Source organism: Oratosquilla oratoria, unplaced genomic scaffold, assembly GCF_046742065.1.
Source record: "Oratosquilla oratoria isolate Oo_2021 unplaced genomic scaffold, ASM4674206v1 SCAFFOLD136, whole genome shotgun sequence".
Taxonomy (NCBI): domain Eukaryota; kingdom Metazoa; phylum Arthropoda; class Malacostraca; order Stomatopoda; family Squillidae; genus Oratosquilla; species Oratosquilla oratoria.
The window spans coordinates 326,371-347,383 of NW_027467492.1; the positions used below are offsets into that span (position 1 = coordinate 326,371).

General features: G+C 40.8%; 1 protein-coding gene across 1 annotated transcript in view; it reads right to left on the minus strand.

The window, feature by feature from the left end:
• Window positions 1-1,017: 1,017 nt before the first annotated feature.
• Window positions 1,018-21,013, minus strand: part of LOC143022674 (uncharacterized) — a 44,835-nt gene continuing 24,839 nt past the window's right edge. The window contains exons 4-7 of the mRNA XM_076181006.1: window positions 7,901-8,110; window positions 6,561-6,722; window positions 5,101-5,337; window positions 1,018-1,221 (exon numbers count right to left, since the gene is read on the minus strand). Of these exons, the coding sequence (XP_076037121.1) occupies window positions 1,156-1,221; window positions 5,101-5,337; window positions 6,561-6,722; window positions 7,901-8,110 (675 nt within the window). The 3' untranslated portion in view covers window positions 1,018-1,155. The remainder of the gene's footprint in view (window positions 1,222-5,100; window positions 5,338-6,560; window positions 6,723-7,900; window positions 8,111-21,013) is intronic.

Genomic DNA, 21,013 nt, shown 5'->3' on the forward strand with positions numbered 1-21,013 from the left:
GTCTGGCCGTAATATGCTCAGCTCTGCAAACCCTACACCAGTCAATAACATTGTTCAACTTAAGTTTGAGTCATAATTACTCATAAGTCAGCAATGCCAGAACAGCTGCATCCCTATTCCTAGCAACCGATTTCGAGTTCTGAATAAATCTAATGCCCATTAGTTTGCACAATTCCAACTAATTGGTGCTGAATTTACACACACTTGGCATCAGGCAACAGAATTTCAAGGTTAATGGTCTAAAACAGTTTCTTTTGGCTAGTAACTGACCCCTCATCCACAAGGAGCTAAGATGAAAGGGAGGAAAGGGTGGTGGATGGAAGTGGAATGGGTAGGAACGAAATGTGTGGGAGTGGGTATGTGGCTCTTGTCTTGGCTAGCTCCCTGATATGGGGGGAAATGCCCTAGTTATACAGATAGATAGAAATAGGGTATGACTCATAATTCAAAAAATCTTATGAGTTGGCATGAACTGTGCCCTATTATGGCGATTTATAGAAGGTTTACTGTACGTGTATTTACCGAATTGTAGTATACAGGAACGGAGCAATGCTTGTTGGGTCACATCTCCTATTCTTTAGTTTTCTTTTTTTTTTATTCTACCTAACCTCAAATTCATGTACACTTCCAACTTGATCTATATCCTTGATTTCTAATTATCATACAGTAGACCCTTGATATACCGGATATCAGATATAACAGACAAAAAATCTGACCGGACAAACCCTCGCTTTAACGGATTTTCCTCTGTTATAGCGAGGGATCCTCGGTTATAATGGATCTTCGAATATAACGACAGACCCGTCCCCATATCATCCGTCATAGCAAGGGTTTACTGTAATTTCTAATACTACTCATTTCTAATACCATACAAATTTCGGGATATGACAGATATATCGACAGACCCGTCCCCATATTGTCCGTTATATCAAGGGTTTACTGTATTTAGACTTTAACTCGTGTATTGTTTAGCCAGGGCTATATCACCTTCTTAAGTATTCCACATGTTCATGCATCTATGAATTATGTGTGATGTATGAAAGAACACATGTAAACAATACAAACTATACTAACCATCCTTTATTGAATGCCTCCACAAATCCCAATTCCGCTTCTCTGCAAATGTTGGACGTGTCGCCCTTCCTCCTCGTCAGGTCAGCCACGTGCAAGTGGAACTCCGTCACCAGTTTGTGGTACTTGTGAGCTCCTTCCATCGTATCTCTGCAATGCCGTCACATCATATCAACAACAGGGACATCAATCTTTCTACACAAGTTTGCAAACATAATAGAAGTTAAGATTTCCTGAGAGAGAGAACTGGAATTCTCTATATATCAACCTGAGAATATATTTTTAGAATTTCTCCTAAAATATACCTCCCTGGATACAGATACGTCACACAAATACGTACATAATTCCGTCATGGACATGGGGAGGTCCAGATAAGTATTTCTCGGATACGGTGATTTTTGCTAAATTGTCATTCCCTTTGAATGCAAGCCATAAAAGGTAGGTCGTGTACCCACAAGGTTGTCAATGTTGGCATCTTGATTATATTCATTTTGTAGTTGTAACTAAATGACCCCTAAATTCTGTGAACTGGCTTGATCACATTTTCTCTGTTTATTATTACTAAGTGAAAGAGAACGAGTAACATAGCATCCGTGACACTTTATATTTTATAATGCGAGTAGTGTGATGCATCAATTGTTGTACCTCAGGCATCCAATGCTGTATGCGAGAATTTGACTCGTATTGAATATCTGACGATTTGATTTGGTTTAACATCATGAACTCCTCCTATCAGGAGGCTAGGATGGTGCTCCTTACAGAGGACTTTGTAGCCTGGAATTTTACCATGCCCTTGGTCCAACTCGCTGGTGGCAGGGTTCAAACTGTCAATACCTTGACTTCTGGTGCAAGGAGTGATGCTCTATGAGCATCCCCATACGAAGTCGAGGTAACAAGCCTATTTTGACTTGGTATGAGGGGACAGAGAGGAGGGGTCAGGGTTACCGAATTAATGAAGAGGCTTTGCTGTGGATGTGCTGTCTTGCGACACTGCTTCTGACCCAGGGCAGTGGACAGTATACAGGGATGAGTCGTCATCCAGGAGATGCCGAGATGAAATGGAGGGAAGAGGGTGTAGGGGAGTGGAGTGGGTGGATCTGGTTTCTATACCTTTGTTTTCTGGCTACCTCCCTTATAAGAGGGGAAAAAAGCCTTTGGTATATGCATGTATGTACCTTGTCTCATAACTGGGAAGAAGCCTCTTAGCATATAATAGATCTATCTGTATATATATACCAAGGAATTCTTCCCCCATATAAGGGGGGTGGCCAAGTCACAGACACACCTACTCCCATCCACAACCTTTGTTTCCCTCTCCATCATAGCTCCTCTTGGATGACAGGTCATCCCTGTCTCCTGCCCACTACCTGGGTCAGGAGCAATGCAGCAAGGCATAGCACATCCACAACAAGGCCACTTCACTTACATAGTGGCTCCCCCTCTCTGTCCCCTCATGTGGAAACAAGACAAGGGGAGAAATCCCTTTGCTTGTGTCAAAATACCATCCACACACAACCATTTCCCACCATCCCATGTTCTTTCTCTTGGTATATAATGTAACTATCATAAGACTTAATTTTCTTTCTTGAACTCCCGTGTAAGCACATACATACATATACCAAAGGCTTTTCCCCCTTTACAAGGGAGGTAGCCAAAAAGAAAAAGGCATAAAAACCATTCCCACCCATTCCATCCCTAATACACTCCCCTCCCCATCCACCCTCTTCCCTCCCTCTCATCTTGGTACCTCCTGGATGACGGGTCATCCCTGCATCTCGTCCACTGCCCTGGGTCAGAAGCAGTGTCGCAAGACACAGCACATCCACAGCAAGGCCGCTTCATTAAACCGGCGAACCCCCATCTCCGTCCCCCCATGCATAAAAGGAGAAGACAGAGAGAAATCCCTTCGGGCTGCGTCAAATTTTGCTCTCACATACTGCCTCACCCCCCATCCCCCCACCCATTCCACCTCATGCATCACAACATCATCAATATTAGTGATGTACCGAAGCTTCGGTATCGGTATCGGTAAATATCGGTTTATTTTCAAGCTATCGGTATCGGTATATATCGGTATCGGTAAAATAGAAGGTATCGGTATATCGGTATCGGTATTGAAAAATAAATACCGATGCCGATACCTTGAGAGAAAATTTAAGTTAAATTACTTTCATTCATGAAACAAATAAATAATTATATAAATATATAAAGTAAAGGGTGTCTTTCATGCCATGTGGTTGTGGAATCATTTGCGTCTTATGTAAGAAGAGAAGAGAGCTAGCTGATGGCTATTATCCTATTACCCTTTTCGATCTCATTCTTAATATTTATTTATTGTAATTATTTATTTATATCTAATATTTGGACTTGCATTTTTCAGATAGTCAATATTGTGATAAATTTATTAAATTACAATTAGAATTGCCAGAATTAGCAATAATGCCTAAGTCAAAGCAGTGTTATATGGAATCTAGTGACAGTATGCAAAGATGATTCTTCAAAAGTATCCTGTAATTTCTGTAATACAATATTAAGCAGAGGAGGAATAAACAGGCAAACCCAAACAACAACAAATATTAGAAAGCATCTTCAACATAAACATCCTGATGAGTTTGGAAATGCCGAATTGGAGCAGAAAAAAGCAGCTGAATCAAACCCAACACTTGCCTCATTCTTAAATGTTCCACCTACCAAAAAGCTAAAAATTTCAACTTCAACTTCTAGTCAAAGTCAAACAGGCTGTTCAAGTGCAAAACAGGTATCTCAACAGCCAACTCTTGAAGCTACTCTCCAGTACAAAAAGATTTGGGACATCAACAGTGCTCCAGCAAAAGAGGTACACAAATATATTGCTGAAATGATCACAATAGATTGTCAACCTATATCTATTGTAGAAGATCTGGGATTTGCTAGGCTCCTTAATCACTTAAAACCAAACTATAAGATCCCAAGCAGGAAATACATCTCTAACACAACTATCCCAGAGCTTTATGAAAAAGTGCACAATAAAGTACAAGGCATTGTGAGCAATGCGCAAAATATCGGTATCGGTATCGGTAACCCATCAAATTCCTGTATCGGTATCGGTAAAATGCTAAAAAAAAAAAAAATATCGGTATCGGTATCGGTATCAGTAAAAATTTTGGTTCTGGCACATCACTAATCAATATACCATTCTCCATTCACCCCTGTCTTCTGTCCTCTCCCATCCTTCCTCAACAGACATTCCCCTCTTCCCCAAAGCCCCCTTCAACCCATCCATCCACCTCATCCTAGGACGTCCCCTCATGTTCACTCCCTCCACATCTGCCTTCCATACCTCTTTTACTAGTCTTTCTTCACTCATTCTTTCCATGTGTCCAAACCATCCTAATACTCTTTCATCAACCCAATCAAGACACATACCAGGCTTAAATACATATGAAGAAGGTATATTCATTTCATACAAATTTTCCTGTTAATGCTATGTTCATTATTTCTTTTTATCTATTGAGGAAGGGAGGGAGGGAGGGGTGCTGAGTGGGAGTGCAGTGGGCAGGGCCCTGATGAGGGTAAGTCCCCCCCCCCCCCGGGGCGAGTCCAAAAGTGCCCCCCCCCCCTCCACACACACACCACCACTACCATCACCACCTTCCACATCTGATGGTCACTGGCACGATTCACATGTCAACACACAACTCAAAATAAACAAATCATGCATTAAAAGTACATTAGGGGGAATATGCCTTACCTTCTTTTCACCAAAGACCCCCCCCAAAAAATAAATAAATAAATAAATAAATAAATAAATAAGTAAATGCCACCTTGGGGCATTGCCCCCACCTGCCCCTCCCCTTGTTGGGGCCCTGGCAGTGGGTGAGGATAAAATGGGTGGGAATGGAATTGTACCTTTTGACTTTGGCTACCTCCCTTGTAAGGTGGAAAAAAAAAAACTTGGTATATATATATATATATATATATATATACATGAGTACTTATCTATTTACTTTTTTTTTTTTCCTTTCTTTTTCTTTTTAAGAAAATATTGACCTGTGTGAATGTCCACAGAATCTCCGAGTATGCTGGATGCCATAGCAGAACACTCAACGTGCCACCCGGGTCACCCGGGACCCCAAGGCGAATCCCAAGAGGGTTCTCTAGATTTGGAAGCCTTCCAAAGGGCAAAGTCGTTGGCGCTTCTCTTCTCCTTCTGGTAGTCTTCCGATAAAGACAATCTCCCTCACCTTCCTGCAACACTTCTTGGTTGCCGTAAGCTTCTGGTACCAACTGAGATCGAGTAAAAAAGTCGATGATTAATTTTACATACATACATATTATACCAAAGGCTTTTTTCCCCCTTACACAGGAGGTAGCCAAAAAAAAAAAAAGGTATAGGAACCACTCCCACCACCCATTCCATCCCTATCACACTCCACTCCACTCCCCTCTCCCTCCCTCTTATCTTGGCACCTCCTGGATGGACGATTAATTGTACTGGACCAATTATGTAAGCCTTAATCCTCTTCATAATGGGGTAATTCAATCAGTGTACTTTTCCCTCGACTCTGAATATTACAAAATATGGGAAAGTTTCGAAAGTCTATTTACCTTTTATAACCTACTGGGGAACATAGTGGTATTATTCTAATCCCCTAACATAGTCTGACCAGTTAACACACAACTAAGTGGGTGGTACTATAGTGTGAGGTCTACCTACCGCCATATGTCACCTACCCAGGTGCAGCCTGAACTCTACCGCGTGATCTGCGTTCCTCCGGGACGCTACCCTCACCTGTGGTCCAATCAAACATGTGTCCTGCCCAAATACATAAAAAATGTGACCTGTCCACATGACCTGACCTGACCTAACCTATTTGTGTCAGTCTTAGAAGATGTACAAAGTATGTATCACTAGAATAAATCTATGGAAATATATGATAACATGTTTATTTTTACATTTCTTCCTTTAATATAAATGTAATTAGAAATCCAATTATCTATCCAAGCTGCTCCTAGGATATGTACAAAATACGTGTTTATTGCTAAAATAAATGCATGGAAATGGTAGACCTCACGCTATAGTAGCACCACTAAATGACTGTCCAAATTAGAATTACCGACTCTGGAACAAAGAAAGGAAAGAGGAGACCTACTATCTATAGAATCATGAAAGGAATGGAAATCTTAGATAAGAATGATTTATTGAAATGGGACAATGGAAAAACAAGAGGACAAGAAAAAAATAAAAAAAGAGAATTACTAAAAAGAGATCTGGGGAAGAAAAAAGCTTCCCACACACTGTGATAGATACTTGGAACAAATTAGACAAAGAAACGGTGTGTGCAAACACTATTCAGGATTTAAAGAAAAAACTTGGTGCTGAAAGATACAAAGACGGGTCATCACAAGCATAGCTCCCTTCCTGTATAATACAACTAGGTAAATACAGCACGAATCATTACAATGGACTGAGGGAGACTGAGTGACGAACGAGAAATGCTTTGACCTACCTTAGCATAGTAATGTGCTTTGTCTGCGTCGAATTTGGCGACGTCAAAATAGACCGATCCATTAGACAAATGTGCAAAGCCATTGAGAATAATCTTCTGTACAAAGGCTACAATTTCCGGCACATACTCAGACACCCTCATGATGATGCCAGCAGGGAGCACCTGCAAGAGCGTCAACAGTGTGTAAGTAAATATGAAATACCATCAGTTGACATCATCCAAGTTAAAAGGTGAATTCTTACTAGAGCTAAACATAGATACATACATACATACACCAAAGGCTTTTTCCCCCTTACAAGGGAGGTGGATGGATGGGGTGAAGGGGGCTTTGGGGAAGAGGGGAATGTCTGTTGAGGAAGGAAGGGAGAGGACGGAAGACAGAGGTGAGTGGAGAATGGATGTATATGGATGATGTTGTGACTGCATGAGGAGGAATGGGCGGGGGGGTGGGGGGTGGGGTAGGATGTGTGAGTAAATTTTGACGCAGCCCGAAGGGATTTCTCCCCGTCCTCTCCTTATATGCAAAGGGGGACGGAGAGGGGGGGTCGCCGATTAAATGAAGCGGCCTTGCTGTGGATGTACTGTGTCTTGCGACACTGCTTCTGACCCAGGGCGGTGGGCAGGGTGCAGGGATGACCCGTCATCCAGGAGGTGCTCAGATGAGAGGAAGGGTGGGAGGGGTGTGGAGTGTATTTAGGGATGAAATGGGTGGGAGTGTTTTTATGCCTTTCCCTTTTTGGCTACCTCCCTTGGAAGGGGGAAAAAGCCTTGGTATATGTATGTATATGTATGTACAAGGGAGGTAGCAAAAAAAAAAATAAAAAGGCATAGAAACAACTCCCACCCATTCCATTTCCTATATCTTCCACTCCCCTCCACCCTCCTCCCTCCCTCTTATCTTGGCACCTCCTGGATGATGGGTCATCCCTGCATCTCGTCCATTGCCCTGGGTTATAAGCAGTGTCGCAAGACACAGCACATCCATAACAAGGCTGCTTCATTAAATCGGCGACTCCCCCTTCTCCGTCCCCTCATGCGGAAAAGGAGAAGACAGGGAGAAATCCCTTTGGGCTGTGTCAAATTATTTCTCACACATACTCCCTCAGCCCCCATCCCCGCTAAACCAATTTTAAAATATAATTAACAAAACAACTCCTATGTCATTCTCTCCTGCAATCCTCCGTAACACATGAACCAACTACGGCTTTGTGTGGTCAGAGAAGGGAGGACAAAAGAAAAAGAAAAAAGAAAAAAAAAAAAAAAAAAAAAAAAAAGATCACCTGAGGAAAAGATCGCACTGGATCAGGAGTCAAAAAGCTTGTTCCCACACCTATCCTTACATTGAGAGCTTTCATGTTGTTGAAATCGTTCTCATGGTACTGCTGCAGGGCCATGAAGATGCTGCTGTCCATGATGGCATGTCCTTCCACTGCGTCGAGCCACTCTCCGAGAACGTCGTGGCTTGCGTCCATGAGCGACTTCTCCTCCCCTATTGCCACGCCATTTGATTTGTCCACCACCTGCTGAAGCCTGGACAGGGGTTCCTTCACCTGCAAATGAAATTGTTCGTAAAACGAGGGTGCGGCTCCACGGCTAACATGACGTAAAGATGGACAAGCAAGTGATAGGTGGGGAAGGGTAAACGAAGATGGGCTAAGAATATGTTTATTGTCCTAACGCTTCAGTCTCTATGACCCAGTCCTCCGAAGGTCACAGAGACTGAAATGTTAGGACAATAAACGTATTCTTAGCCCATCTTCTTTTACCCGTCCCCAGCTATAACTCTCTCATTTGTCTCAAATAATTCTTAAAAATGGATGAGTAAGACTACAGTCTACTGAAACACTCAACGATTTCTGGGTCCCCAGAACTCCCAAAAGATCTCTCTGGGAAAAAACTTTGGACTGTTGGTCTTTAGTGTGTTAGTGTGTGACTGTTTCCATGAAAGTGGGAAGGGAATACCCCTTTTACCCCATCCATCCACCTCATCTTTGGTCACTCCCTCATGTTCACTCCTTCCACTTCTGCCTTCCATACCTCTTTTACTGGTCATTCTTCACTCACTCTTTCCATGTGTCCAAACCATCCCAATACTCTTTCATCCACCCTATCTCCCAACTCCCTTTTCCACCCCACACTCCTCCTCACTTCCTTTCTCACTCTACCCAGCCTAGTAACCCTTAGCATAATTCTCAGACATTTAATCTCAAACACATTTAAACTCATCTCTTACACTCCATGTTTCTGCCCCATACAGTGTTATCAGCACAATCACCCCATTATACAATCTCCTCTTAGCATCCATTCCCAAGTGTCTATTTCTCATTACACTTTTTAATCCCCCAAGGCATTTACTTGCTTCTCAGTCTACATTCTACCTCAACCTCCACTCCTCCCTTTACTGCCACATTTGCCCCCCAAGTATCTTTCTCCCTTAATACACATTTCCAAATTGCTGACACTCTCTCCCCTTGTACATCTCATCACCTTTTACCCACATTTACCTTCAACTTCCTTCTTTTGCACACCTTCCCAAACTCCTTCATTAACTTCTTTAATCCCTCCTCTAACCCTGCTACAAGTGCAGTGTTGTCAGCAAACAACAATTGGCTTATCTTCCATTTTTCTCCATTTTTTTTAACCATCTCCAATCCCTGACCCACTACCCTTGCATTTACCTCTCACACCACCCCATCCATGTACAAGTTGAACAGCCATAGTGACATGACACATCCCTGACGAAGTCCCACCTTTACCTCAAACCATTCACTCTATTTCTAATCCTAACACAAGCTGTACTGCTCTTGTAAAAACTCTTGACTGCTCTAAACAGCTTTCCTCCTATCCCATATATCTGCAGTACCTCCCACAGTGTTTTCCTGTCTACCCTGTCATAAGCCTTTTCCAAATCCATAGAAGTAAAAAAAAAAAAAAAAAAAATCCTTACTTTTTCCTATAGCTTTCTCATATATCTGTTTTACCAAAAAAATCTGATCTACACAACCCCTTACTGTCCTAAACCCACACTGTTCCTCACCAATTACTCCCTCTGTTCCTCTCTTAATCCTATCAATCAAGACCCTCCCATAAGCCTTCCCGACTACACTCAAAAAGCTGATCCCTCTGAAACTACTACACTCACACTTGTCCCCCTTTTACTTGTAAAGCAGAATTATACAGGCACTCCTCCAGTCCTCCAGCACTCTACCTTCTCTTAAAGAACCATTAAATAACCTCATCAGCCAATCCACCATAACTGTACCTCCTTTCTTCATTCTGCATGGCATCCATCCAACCCAGGTGCCTTACCTGCTCTCATCATCTTGACAGCTGCTTTCACTTCATCCTTCCCTATTTCTCCATTTTACTCACTTATCACTCTCATTTTCTTAGTGCTTCCCACTGCAACTACCTTTCCCTCCCTATCCTCCTCCAAATTTAGCAACTCCCTAAAATACTCTGCCCACCTTCCTCTCACTGCCTTCTCTTCCATTATCATCTCTCCATCTGCACCTTTTACCTTTTCTTCTCGACTTGATTTGCCTCCTCTTCCTCTTTTAGTTTCTTTTCAAAACATCTTTTTATTACTTTCAAGGTTTTCTGTCATACTCTTACCCCATTTCACATCTGCTCTCCTCTTTGCTTCCTTTATCTTATGCTTAACTTCCTATCTCTTTACTTTGCACCTCTCATACGCTCCCCTCGTCCTAATTTGCAGCCAATCTATGAATGCCAGCTTCTTCTCTGCTACACCCTTCTTTGCTTCCTCATCCCACCATTCACTACCCTTCCTTCTATTTCCTCCCGCCCTCCTTGTTCCACACACAATCTTTGCACACCTTATGACTCCCTCTTTGAACCATCCCCATTTCTCCTCCACTCCTAGCTCTACTCTATCCTTCACTCCCTCCCACTCCTCCTTCAGCTTCTTCTTGTACTCCTTCTCCTTTTCCTTTAAAGAGTTCACTCTAAGCACCTCCCAACCTTTTGTCCTTTTCCTCTTTCTCCATCTATCCTCCACTCTCAACTTACCTTCTTCCAAAAAATGATCTGATATTCCCCCACCCTCTCCCCTTAGTACATGTACATCCTTAACTCTTCCTATTATACTCCTACCTACCACTACATAGTCCATTAATGCTCTATCTACCACCCTTCCATCCACCACCCTCTCCCATGTGTACTTATGCTTTACTTTCTTCTGAAACAATGTATTTGCTATCATCAACTCTCTACACACATCATCAACTCTCCACTATTTTTCTTTCCTGGAACTCCACATTTCCCAACCGCTCCATCAATTGGTTTATTTCCTACCCTGGCATTAAGGTCTCCCAGTACTACTTCATTGATTTTTCTCCCTAATCCCTCTAGGCACTCATTTAAATCTACCAAAAAAGCTTCCCTTTCTTCTACACTCTTCTCACTACCAGGCCCATACGCACTTTACAAAAACCCACATTTCCCTTCCCAGCTTCACCTTCATCCACATCAACCTTGAAGAAAACTCCCTTCCATCCACCACCCTCTCCCATGTGTACTTATGCTTGACTTTCTTCCTAAACACTGTATTTACTATCATCAACTCTCTTTCAAGACACATCTCCATCAATTCTCCACTACGATTTTTACCTGGAACTCCATACTTCCCAATCACTCCATCTATTGGTTCATTTCCTACCCTAACATTAAGGTCTACCAATACACCTACATTGACATTTCTCCCTAATCCCTCTATGCACTCATTTATATCTACCCAAAAAGCCTCCCTTTCCTCTACACTCTTCTCACTACCAGGCCTATACGCACTTAAAAAAACCCACATCTCCCTTCCCAGCTTCACCTTCATCCACATCAACCTTGAAGAAACCTCCTTCCACTCCACTATATGCTTACTTATCTCTTCACTTCCTAGTAGAGCCACCCCTTCTCTCCCTCGCCCTCTCTTCACTCCTAAGAACCTCCCAACTACACTCCCAAACTCAGACTCGCCCTTTCCTCTCAACTTAAGTTTCACTCAAAGCCAACCCATCCATCTTCCTTTTCACAAACATACTGCCTATCTCTTCCCTTTTACTTTCATCTGTACCACATGCACACACATTAAAAGACCCAAACCCTAGGTTACTGGTTGGAAAACTCCCAGACCTTCTTATGCCTTTACCTTTTCTAGGAATGTCCCCTTTGGGGCTACAGGTGGCAGGACTCCTTATCCCATCCCCTGTCCCATTTTTTGTTGCCTCTTACGACAAAACAATATAGTGAGCAAAAGCCATACACAAATTTAAGAGCAAACTAGACACTGCTAGATACAAAGATGGGACACCACGAGTGTAGCTCCACTTCCCATACAACACAACTAGGAAAATACAGTGATGTCAAAATCACTTCACATCCGAGGTGAGCGGCAGTCGTTACTCAGAACAAATGCCCTTTTTACCCCTTATTAGGGAGGTAGCCAACCCAAAGGCCACTCCCATCCACCACCCTCATTTCCCTCTCATCTTAGCTCCCCGTGGACGAAGGGTCTTACGTGTGCACGCCCTAATTCCCCCACCTTTAGCAGCGGCAAAACCCATAGTACTGGACTCATTCATTCTCTTGGGGAACTTGCACTTGGCACAATTCAAGAGGTCAGCGGCATTCTTTGCACCGCAGTGAAGATCTGGACACTTCTAACCCGTTTCTGATGCGGCAGTGGATGCACCTGCTGGCACAAACAAACGTGTAAAAATCAGACATTCAAAATCCTACTCAGCCAAAACGGGGAGTCACTATTATAATTTTCTTTTCTAATCCATCTACAAGGAGGCTATATTCTGACAAAGATTAATCAAAGTTACACAATTCAGTTTATCCAACAAAGCAATGAAATAACCTTCCAATATATGGTTACAATTTAAACTACAAACTTAAAAACTATATATGATAAGGAATCTTTCTAGTTGTATCAAATTTAATATTGTACCGATATACTAAAAAAAAAAGTAATAAAAAATATATGTATAAATAATAAAGTAATAAAAACTATATTTACATATATATATATATATATATATATATATATATATATATATATATAACAAAATAATACATAGATATACCAACAGCTTTTTCCTCCTTACAAGGGAGGTAGTCAAAGGCATAAATCCACTCCCACATAATAATAATAATACATATAACCCTAAAAATGCGACAATGCCCAAAGCGTGTTCCAGGAATCAAACTAATTGGGCTAATGTATGGCCCGTATACACATACATATACATACCAAAGGCTTTCTTCCCCCTTACATTGACCACCACGACATGAACCCCCCAATGAACACATTAATACACAACACTATTATACTCCACAAAGAAATAAATCTTAAAAGATTGCAGATCGCTGAAGCTGTATCTATCACAACTCAACAGCCCTCCATCAACATACAACAAGCCACAGACTTCATCCTCCCATCAGCCCGCCCCCAGGAACACCTTGCCCACCAACGATCTCATAGACAACTTGACCCTGAACCCCCTCAGGAACATAGTGGTTGCCAGGACCCTCAGCAACACCAATACCCCCATCACACAGGACCAAGAACTAGAAGCCAAGCTAGAGCTTCCTCTTTGCAGTCTGTGATGAGAATGATGACCTTTCCTATCCCTCCTAGTGACCTCACCCAGGGACTCCTCTCAACATCGTCTACTCCGCCTAGTGATCTCTCCCAAAGTCATTCTTCTTCACCGCCTTCTCTTGTGTCCTCACCTAGTGGCTTCCTCGGACCCTGTCTTTTCCCGGTGACCTCACCTAGGTACCTTGTATACTCGTCTATAGGTCGAAATCTTAAGGAAAAATATTTAGGCCAAAACCTAGGGGTCGACCTATACACAAGTAATAATCTTGTTAGGTTGAAATCCAGACATGACAAGAAAGGCTAGGAAGAACTCTTACCTTTTCTTTAGGTTCAGAAATCAAAATATTTACCTACTAGTTACTACCAGTACACAATGGGGACATGAAATACACGGTATGTACCAAAACATGTGAAATTCCTTCTAGATACGAAAACCCCATACTGTGGGTTTACCTGTTTGTTAAAATTCTTAGCACAGGCAAGCTTATTATATCATGTATACTATTATAGTGCCCATAGTTGGTTGAAAAATAATAAAATGCTGTGATATTCTCAAATTTAGCTTTCTATATGGTATATATTATTGTTACCATTACCAAAACAATGTAACATGAGACGTCTTGTTGTGCTGTCCTGCTACACAACAAGACGTCTCGTGTTGCCAACCAGCGACATTGCCACCAACCTGACACATATTTTAAGAACCACCAATTTGGAAGTAGTGTGCCAGACAAGCAGGACGATAAAAGACATCACAAAGACGAAAATACACAACAACCAAACACTGGGCACCAAAGCTGGTGTTTATCGTATTCCGTGTTCAGGATGTGATAAAGTTTACATCGGAGAAACATCACACAGCCTGAATACAGGAATACGTGAACATCATTACGACGTCAGACATGATGTCACCACCTATGTATGTGTGACACATAGAAACAAGGAAAACCATCTTATGGACTGGAAGAATGCAGAGCTGCTGATACAAGAACCAGACAAAATCCGCAGGAAGTGTTTAGAAGCAGCGATCATTCAAGGAACGAACACTATTGAACAAAATAGGGGTATGTTCAACATCTCGCCCCACATAATTCCCCTAATACCCATGGCCAGCAAAAAAAAAAAAAAAAAATTGAAATATTTAAACCACCCTTTGTGAACATTTTATCCACGGACGTTTGGGCCAGCATTCTCAACCTTTCCCAGTGTTCAATCACCCTCCTCCTCCTCCTCCTCTCCCTTCCCCCCTACTTCTTTTCTCTCCCCGTTCCCTCCTTTCCCCTTATTTAATCTCAAGCATATGTATCTCAACTTGTACTTGAAAAGGCTGTAATAAGCGAAACATTGTACAAATAATGGCTCCGTCCTCATATGGTGTTTAACTCGTCAGTCTTGTCGGCAACTGCTACTTTCATGAAAAAAACAACAACTTGGTAATCTGTTCAAGTTTTTCTCTCTGCTGAAATGGCAACTTCAGTGAAACTTATTAGATATTAAAATCAATCAACTTGAAAAAACATAAACCAAAATACATCAGAATTAATGAAGTGAAAAAACCATAATAATCAATTGCTATACCAGGCAAGCCACGCCACTTCAAAGCATTAAGACAGTGGAATGCTCAAAGCACCAAAACAAAAACAAGCCACTCGACCTATGCATGAGGTATATGGAAAATTCTAGGATTTTTGGCCAAAAATGGGGGGGTCGACCTTTACACGAGATCGACCTATAGACGAGTATATACGGTACCTTCGGTGATCTCTCCTACTTCCAACTTTCCCTGCTTCAAAAAGCATGACGGTCAGCTTACTCTTCATCGATAGTAGACCTAATAGCCATCGGAGTTGTAGTTCTCGCCCTGAAGAAGCCTCTGCAGGAGGCGAAAAAAATTAAGTTTTTGGTGTCAGTGTCAACAGCTTTTTGTACTGTTACATAATATTATTATATTTTTCGGCATTCATCAGCATCATTGACATCATGAATGATTTTGTTCATACTTTGAACTATGGAGAAAAAAATATATTTTTCCAACTGAAGAAGTTGTATCTTAAAATAGCCAAAGCTATTAACGCAGTTGACTTTAATCAGAATATATATATATATATATATATATATATATATATATATATATATATATATATATATATATGGAAATAAACACCACCGAAAGGACTTGAACCTTTGGCATAGTGACTGCTTATTCTGAAACAAAGGCGATAGCATCAAGCCACCAAGGCTGTACTATAAAAGGAACCACCATCTCAACCTGGAGGTTCCCTGATGGTACTAGGCCAGCTCGGTCTCTATTCTAATTTCACCAAGTCTTTATTATGGCAAGCCCTCCAATAAGCTGTGTCATTTTGACAAATGCTATTGCCTTTGTTTCAGAATAAGCAGTCACTACGGCAAAGGTTCAAGTCCTTGCGGTGGAGTTTATTTCCATTTGTCAAAATAACACACACACAGATTAACAAAATTGTCGGGGAGACTTACAACTTGCTAAGATCAATAAAAGTGGCATTTACATACTTGGACGAAGACATGATAAAAAAAATATTGGTTACATTGATAAGGCCTAGATTAGAGTATGCAGTGACACTGTGGTCCCCCAGTACCAAAAAGAATATAAAAATAGAAAGAATCCAAAGAGCAGCTACAAAAATGGCACCTGCACTTGCAAACCTATCATACGAGGAGAGATTGGCTAAACTGGAGTTACCGACACTGGAGCAAAGAAGAGAGAGAGGTGACCTATTAACCATCTACAGAATCATGAAAGGCACAGAGGTACTCGATAGAGAGAACTTACTTAACTGGGACAAAAGAAACACAAGAGGACATGGAAAGAAAATAAAAAAACATAGCTATAGAAGAGAACTGAAGAAAAACAGTTTTCCTCATAGTTTTGGACACTTGGAACAAACTGGACAATGAAATAGTATGCGCAAAAACCATTCATGAGTTTAAAAACAAACTAGACACTGCAAGATACAAAGGCGGGACATCACGAGCATAGCTCCCCTTCCCGCAAAATACAACTAGGTAAATTTGTGCAAAAATAATCAAGAATAGATGGGTAAAACATCTGGAAGACAACATATTAAACCCAAGACAATTCGGATTCAGACAAGGAAGATCATGCTCCACAAACTTAATATGCTTTTACTCAAGACTAATAGACATAGTGCAAGAAAGAAATGGATGGGCTGATTGTGCATTCCTAGACTTGCAAAAAGCCTTTGACAAAGTACCACACAGAAAACTACTAAAAAAACTGGAACACATAGGAGGAATACAGGGAAACCTACTAAAATGGATAGAGGACTTTCTGACTGGTAGAAAGATGAGAGTAGTGCTCAGAGAAAAATATTCAGACTGGAAAGAGGTGATCAGTGGAGTACCGCAAGGATCTGTGCTGGCACCAATAATGTTTGCTATCTATATGAATGACATGGATGAGGACGTGAACTGCTACATGAGCTTCTTTGCCGATGACGCCAAACTGCTAAGGAAAATAGAAACTGATGAGGACTGTGAAGCACTGCAAGAAGACCTAAATAGGGTATGGAACTGGAGTCAGAAATGGGAAGTGGACTTTAATACGAAGAAGTGTAGCATAATGGAGTTTGGAAAAAGCAAAAACAGAATATCAGGAAAATATACAATTGGAACCAAAGAAGTAAAGAAAGTAGGATCCGAAAAAGATTTGGGAGTAATTATCACGAACGACTTGTCCTATGATATACAGATTAACAAAATTGTCGGGGAGACTTACAACTTGCTAAGATCAATAAAAGTGGCGTTTACATACTTGGACGAAGACATGATGAAAAAAATATTGGTTACATTGATAAGGCCTAGATTAGAGTATGCAGCGACATTGTGGTCCCCCAGTACCAAAAAGAATATAAAGAAAATAGAAAGAATCCAAAGAGCAGCTACAAAAATGGCACCTGCACTTGCAAACCTATCATACGAAGAGAGATTGGCTAAACTGGAGTTACCGACACTGGAGCAAAGAAGAGAGAGAGGTGACCTATTGACCATCTACAGAATCATGAAAGGCACAGAGGTACTCGATAGTGAGAACTTACTTAACTGGGACAAAAGAAACACAAGAGGACATGGAAAGAAAATAAAAAAACATAGCTATAGAAGAGAACTGAAGAAAAACAGTTTTCCTCATAGAGTTTTGGACACTTGGAACAAACTGGACAATGAAATAGTATGCGCAAAAACCATTCATGAGTTTAAAAACAAACTAGACACTGCAAGATACAAAGGCGGGACAACACGAGCATAGCTCCCCTTCCCGCAAAATACAACTAGGTAAATACAACTAGGTAAATACACATATATATCAATGGCTTTTTCCCCCTTATAAGGGAGATAGCCAAAAACAAAGGCATGAAATCCACCCCCACCCATTTCATCCCCAACACACTGTACTCCCACTCACCACCCCTCCCTCCCTCTTTTCTTGGCTCCTCCTGGATGACGGGTCATCCCTGCAATCCGCCCACTGCCCTGGGTCAGAAGCAGTGTCGCAACACACAGCACATAATAATAATAATAATAAATAATATATGAAATTATAATAAATGGTACCACAGCACATAATAATAATAATATAAAGAATAATAAAAAATAGTACCAAACATTAAGAGAGGAAGGGATTTGCTGGAAAGGTACAATAAGGGCAACGGATGACGGGGGAGGAATAATATTTGCCGTTGCCTCAAGATTCACCGACTGAAATTCTGCAGACCCAAAAGGGGAAGAGTCCCTTGGGTTCTCCCTTACAGAAACACTTGGAATGTTGTTCGTATTGTATCGACATGATATGTTTTCTACGTCACCAGATGGTAAAAGGAGGAGGAAGATAAGGAGGGGGAGGAGGATAAGGAGTGGAGAGGGAGGAGGATAAATAGGTGAAGGAGGAGGAGGCAGAGGATGTGGTGAAGGAGTAAAAAAATAGCATAGACTCCAATGTGACTTGATACAGGTATTTAAGATTCTAAAGGGAACTGATATCAAGTGATCAAATTTTCACACTGAATGAGAATCAGACAAGAAAAAATGATCTCAAACTGTCAGGAAATATATTCAATTTGGAAGTGGGTAGAAACAACTTCGCCACCCATGTAGTTAATGAATGGAACAAACTTCCTGCAGAGGCAGTGCAATGTAGTTCAGTTCGAAGCTTTAAGATTCATTTAGATAAACACCTAACCAAGATTTATTTTATATTGTTTTTTATTATTTGCTTGATATTTATCATCAATTATCTGTCAATCTATTATTATTTACCATTTACCTGTTTGTTCATTATTCAACTACACCTATGCATTTATTCATCTTATTTATTATCATTTATATTACTGTATTATCATTTTAATTTATTTTTCTTTTATTCATTTATCATTATATATTTTCTGCATCCGATCTAGTTATGGACCAAAAGATCTCCTGCCACCATGCTCCTCCTTTGTAATCCTTTGGAATGAGGAGAGGGCAGAGGAGGGGGAGGAGGAGGAGAAGGCAGAAGGGGAGGAAGAGAAGGCAGAGGAGGAGTAAGAGGAGGAGCAGGACAAGGAGGAAGCGGAGGAGGAAGGATGATAATGAAGAGAATGAGAAGGAGGAGTAGAAGAATGGGGAGGAGAATGAAGAGAATGGAGGTCACGGTTTATTTTATTACTTATATTACAACTTTTGAGCAAAGAAGAGAGGCGACCTATCGACCATCTATAGAATCAAGAAGGGCACAGAAATACTCGAGAGAAGAGTTGTTAAACTGGGCCAAGAGAAACACAAGCAGACATGGAAAGAAACTCAATAAACATTATTATAGAAGAGATCTGATGAACAGTTTCCCACATACAGTGGTGGACACTTGGAACTGGACCAAAATATAGTGTGTGCAAAAACCATTCATGAATTTCAGAGCAACCTAGACACTGCGAGATACAAAGGCGGGACACCATAAGCGTAGCTCCCCTTCCTGTAAAATACAACTAGGTAAATACATACACAAACATCGCAGAGGCAGTGCAATTTAGAATAGCTCAAAGCTTTAAGATTCCTTTACATAAACACCTAGAAAATATGCTATAATACCTGCCATTTATTTCATTTATTAGTTTATCATCATTTACCATTTTTATGTATTATCATCTATGTTTATTATTAACTACATTAATTAATTACTCATTTCATATTTATTGATTTGTTTATTTTTTATTTTTTTTTGTATCTGACCTAGTTATGGACCAAAAGGTCCCATGTTAGGATGCTCTTCCTTTGTAATGACACCCTGCTTATTTCTTTTCATCAGTATTTATTATTCATTAGGAAGCTCGCTGGCTGAGCGGGTTAGGCCATCATTAATGACAGCGAAGGTCGAGGGGATGGCAGTTCAAACCCTGCCATCAGTGAAGTTGAACCAAGGGCATTATGGTTCATTAAATTCCATGCTACAAAGTCCTCTGTGAGGGGCACCGTCCCAGCCTTCCAATTGGAGAGAGTTTCAGTTTGTGTTATTAAACCATATCATCATCATCATTATTAATGATTGTAGGCCTAATTATACTTGAAATAAAATCGGTCAATTGATAGTTTCACCTAACCAACGATTTTCATGTGTGGCTTATGTGTTTCTGGTGAGAAATGTTGTGATATGAACAATGGTGTACATCATTTCCGTCGCAAATGCATACTTTTCAAGTAATTAATTATTGAAGTTGAACTATGTCTACATCTCCCCAACGATGTTGGGGGACCTTTGGGAAATCAGGGTTTTTTGGGTTGGGAGCACTAATAAATTGAGTAATGCGTATTGCAAAACAAGTATAAAATGAACAAGAACACACAAAAAAGATTAAAAAAATCACCTTTGAGGCCTGGAGTGTGGTCAGCTAACACGAGTGGTAGCCATGTTTGTTTACCAATGATTCAAAATATTTGTTGTTATATCCACTACATTTAGTGAAGGTCACTCCATCCGCGCAGGAGTTGCTAACTATAAACTAACGTAACTTAACCTAATGTAACATAACCTAACCAAACCCAACATAACTTAACCAGACGTAATTTAACCTACCCAAACCTAACCTAAGCAAACCTATTCTAACATAACCTAGCCAAACCTATCCAATCCTAACGTAACCTAACCCAACCAAACCTAAATGAACGTAAACTTACCTAACCTAAGCAAACCTAACCTAAGCAAACCTAACCTAACCTAAGCAAACCTAACCTAGGCAAACCTAACCTAACCTAAGCAAACCTAACCTAACCTAAGCAAACCTAACCTAACCTAAGCAAACCTAACCTAACCTAAGCAAACCTAACCTAACCTAAGCAAACCTAACCTATCTTAACCTAACCAAACCTAATGTAACCTAACCTAACCTAACCTAACCGAACGGTTAGGTTAGGTTACGTTAGTTTACGGTTAGCAACTCCTGCGCGGGTGGAGTGGCCTTTGCTAAATGTGGCAGATATAACGACAAATATTTTGAATTGTTGGTAAACAAACTTGGTTACCGCTCGTATTAGCCGACCACACTGTGGACTTCAAAGGTGAAATTTATGTTTTTTTAAATATCTTTTTTTTTATGTGTTCTTGTTCATTATTATTATATATCTGTTTTGCAATGCGCATTACTCGATTTATTAGTGCTCCCCACCCAAAAACCCCAATTTCCCACAGGTCCCCCCAGATTGTTGGGGAGATGTGGGCATAGTGCATAAATTCAATAATTAATCACTTGAAAAGTACGCATTTGTGATGGAAATGATGTACACCATCGTTCATATCACAACATTT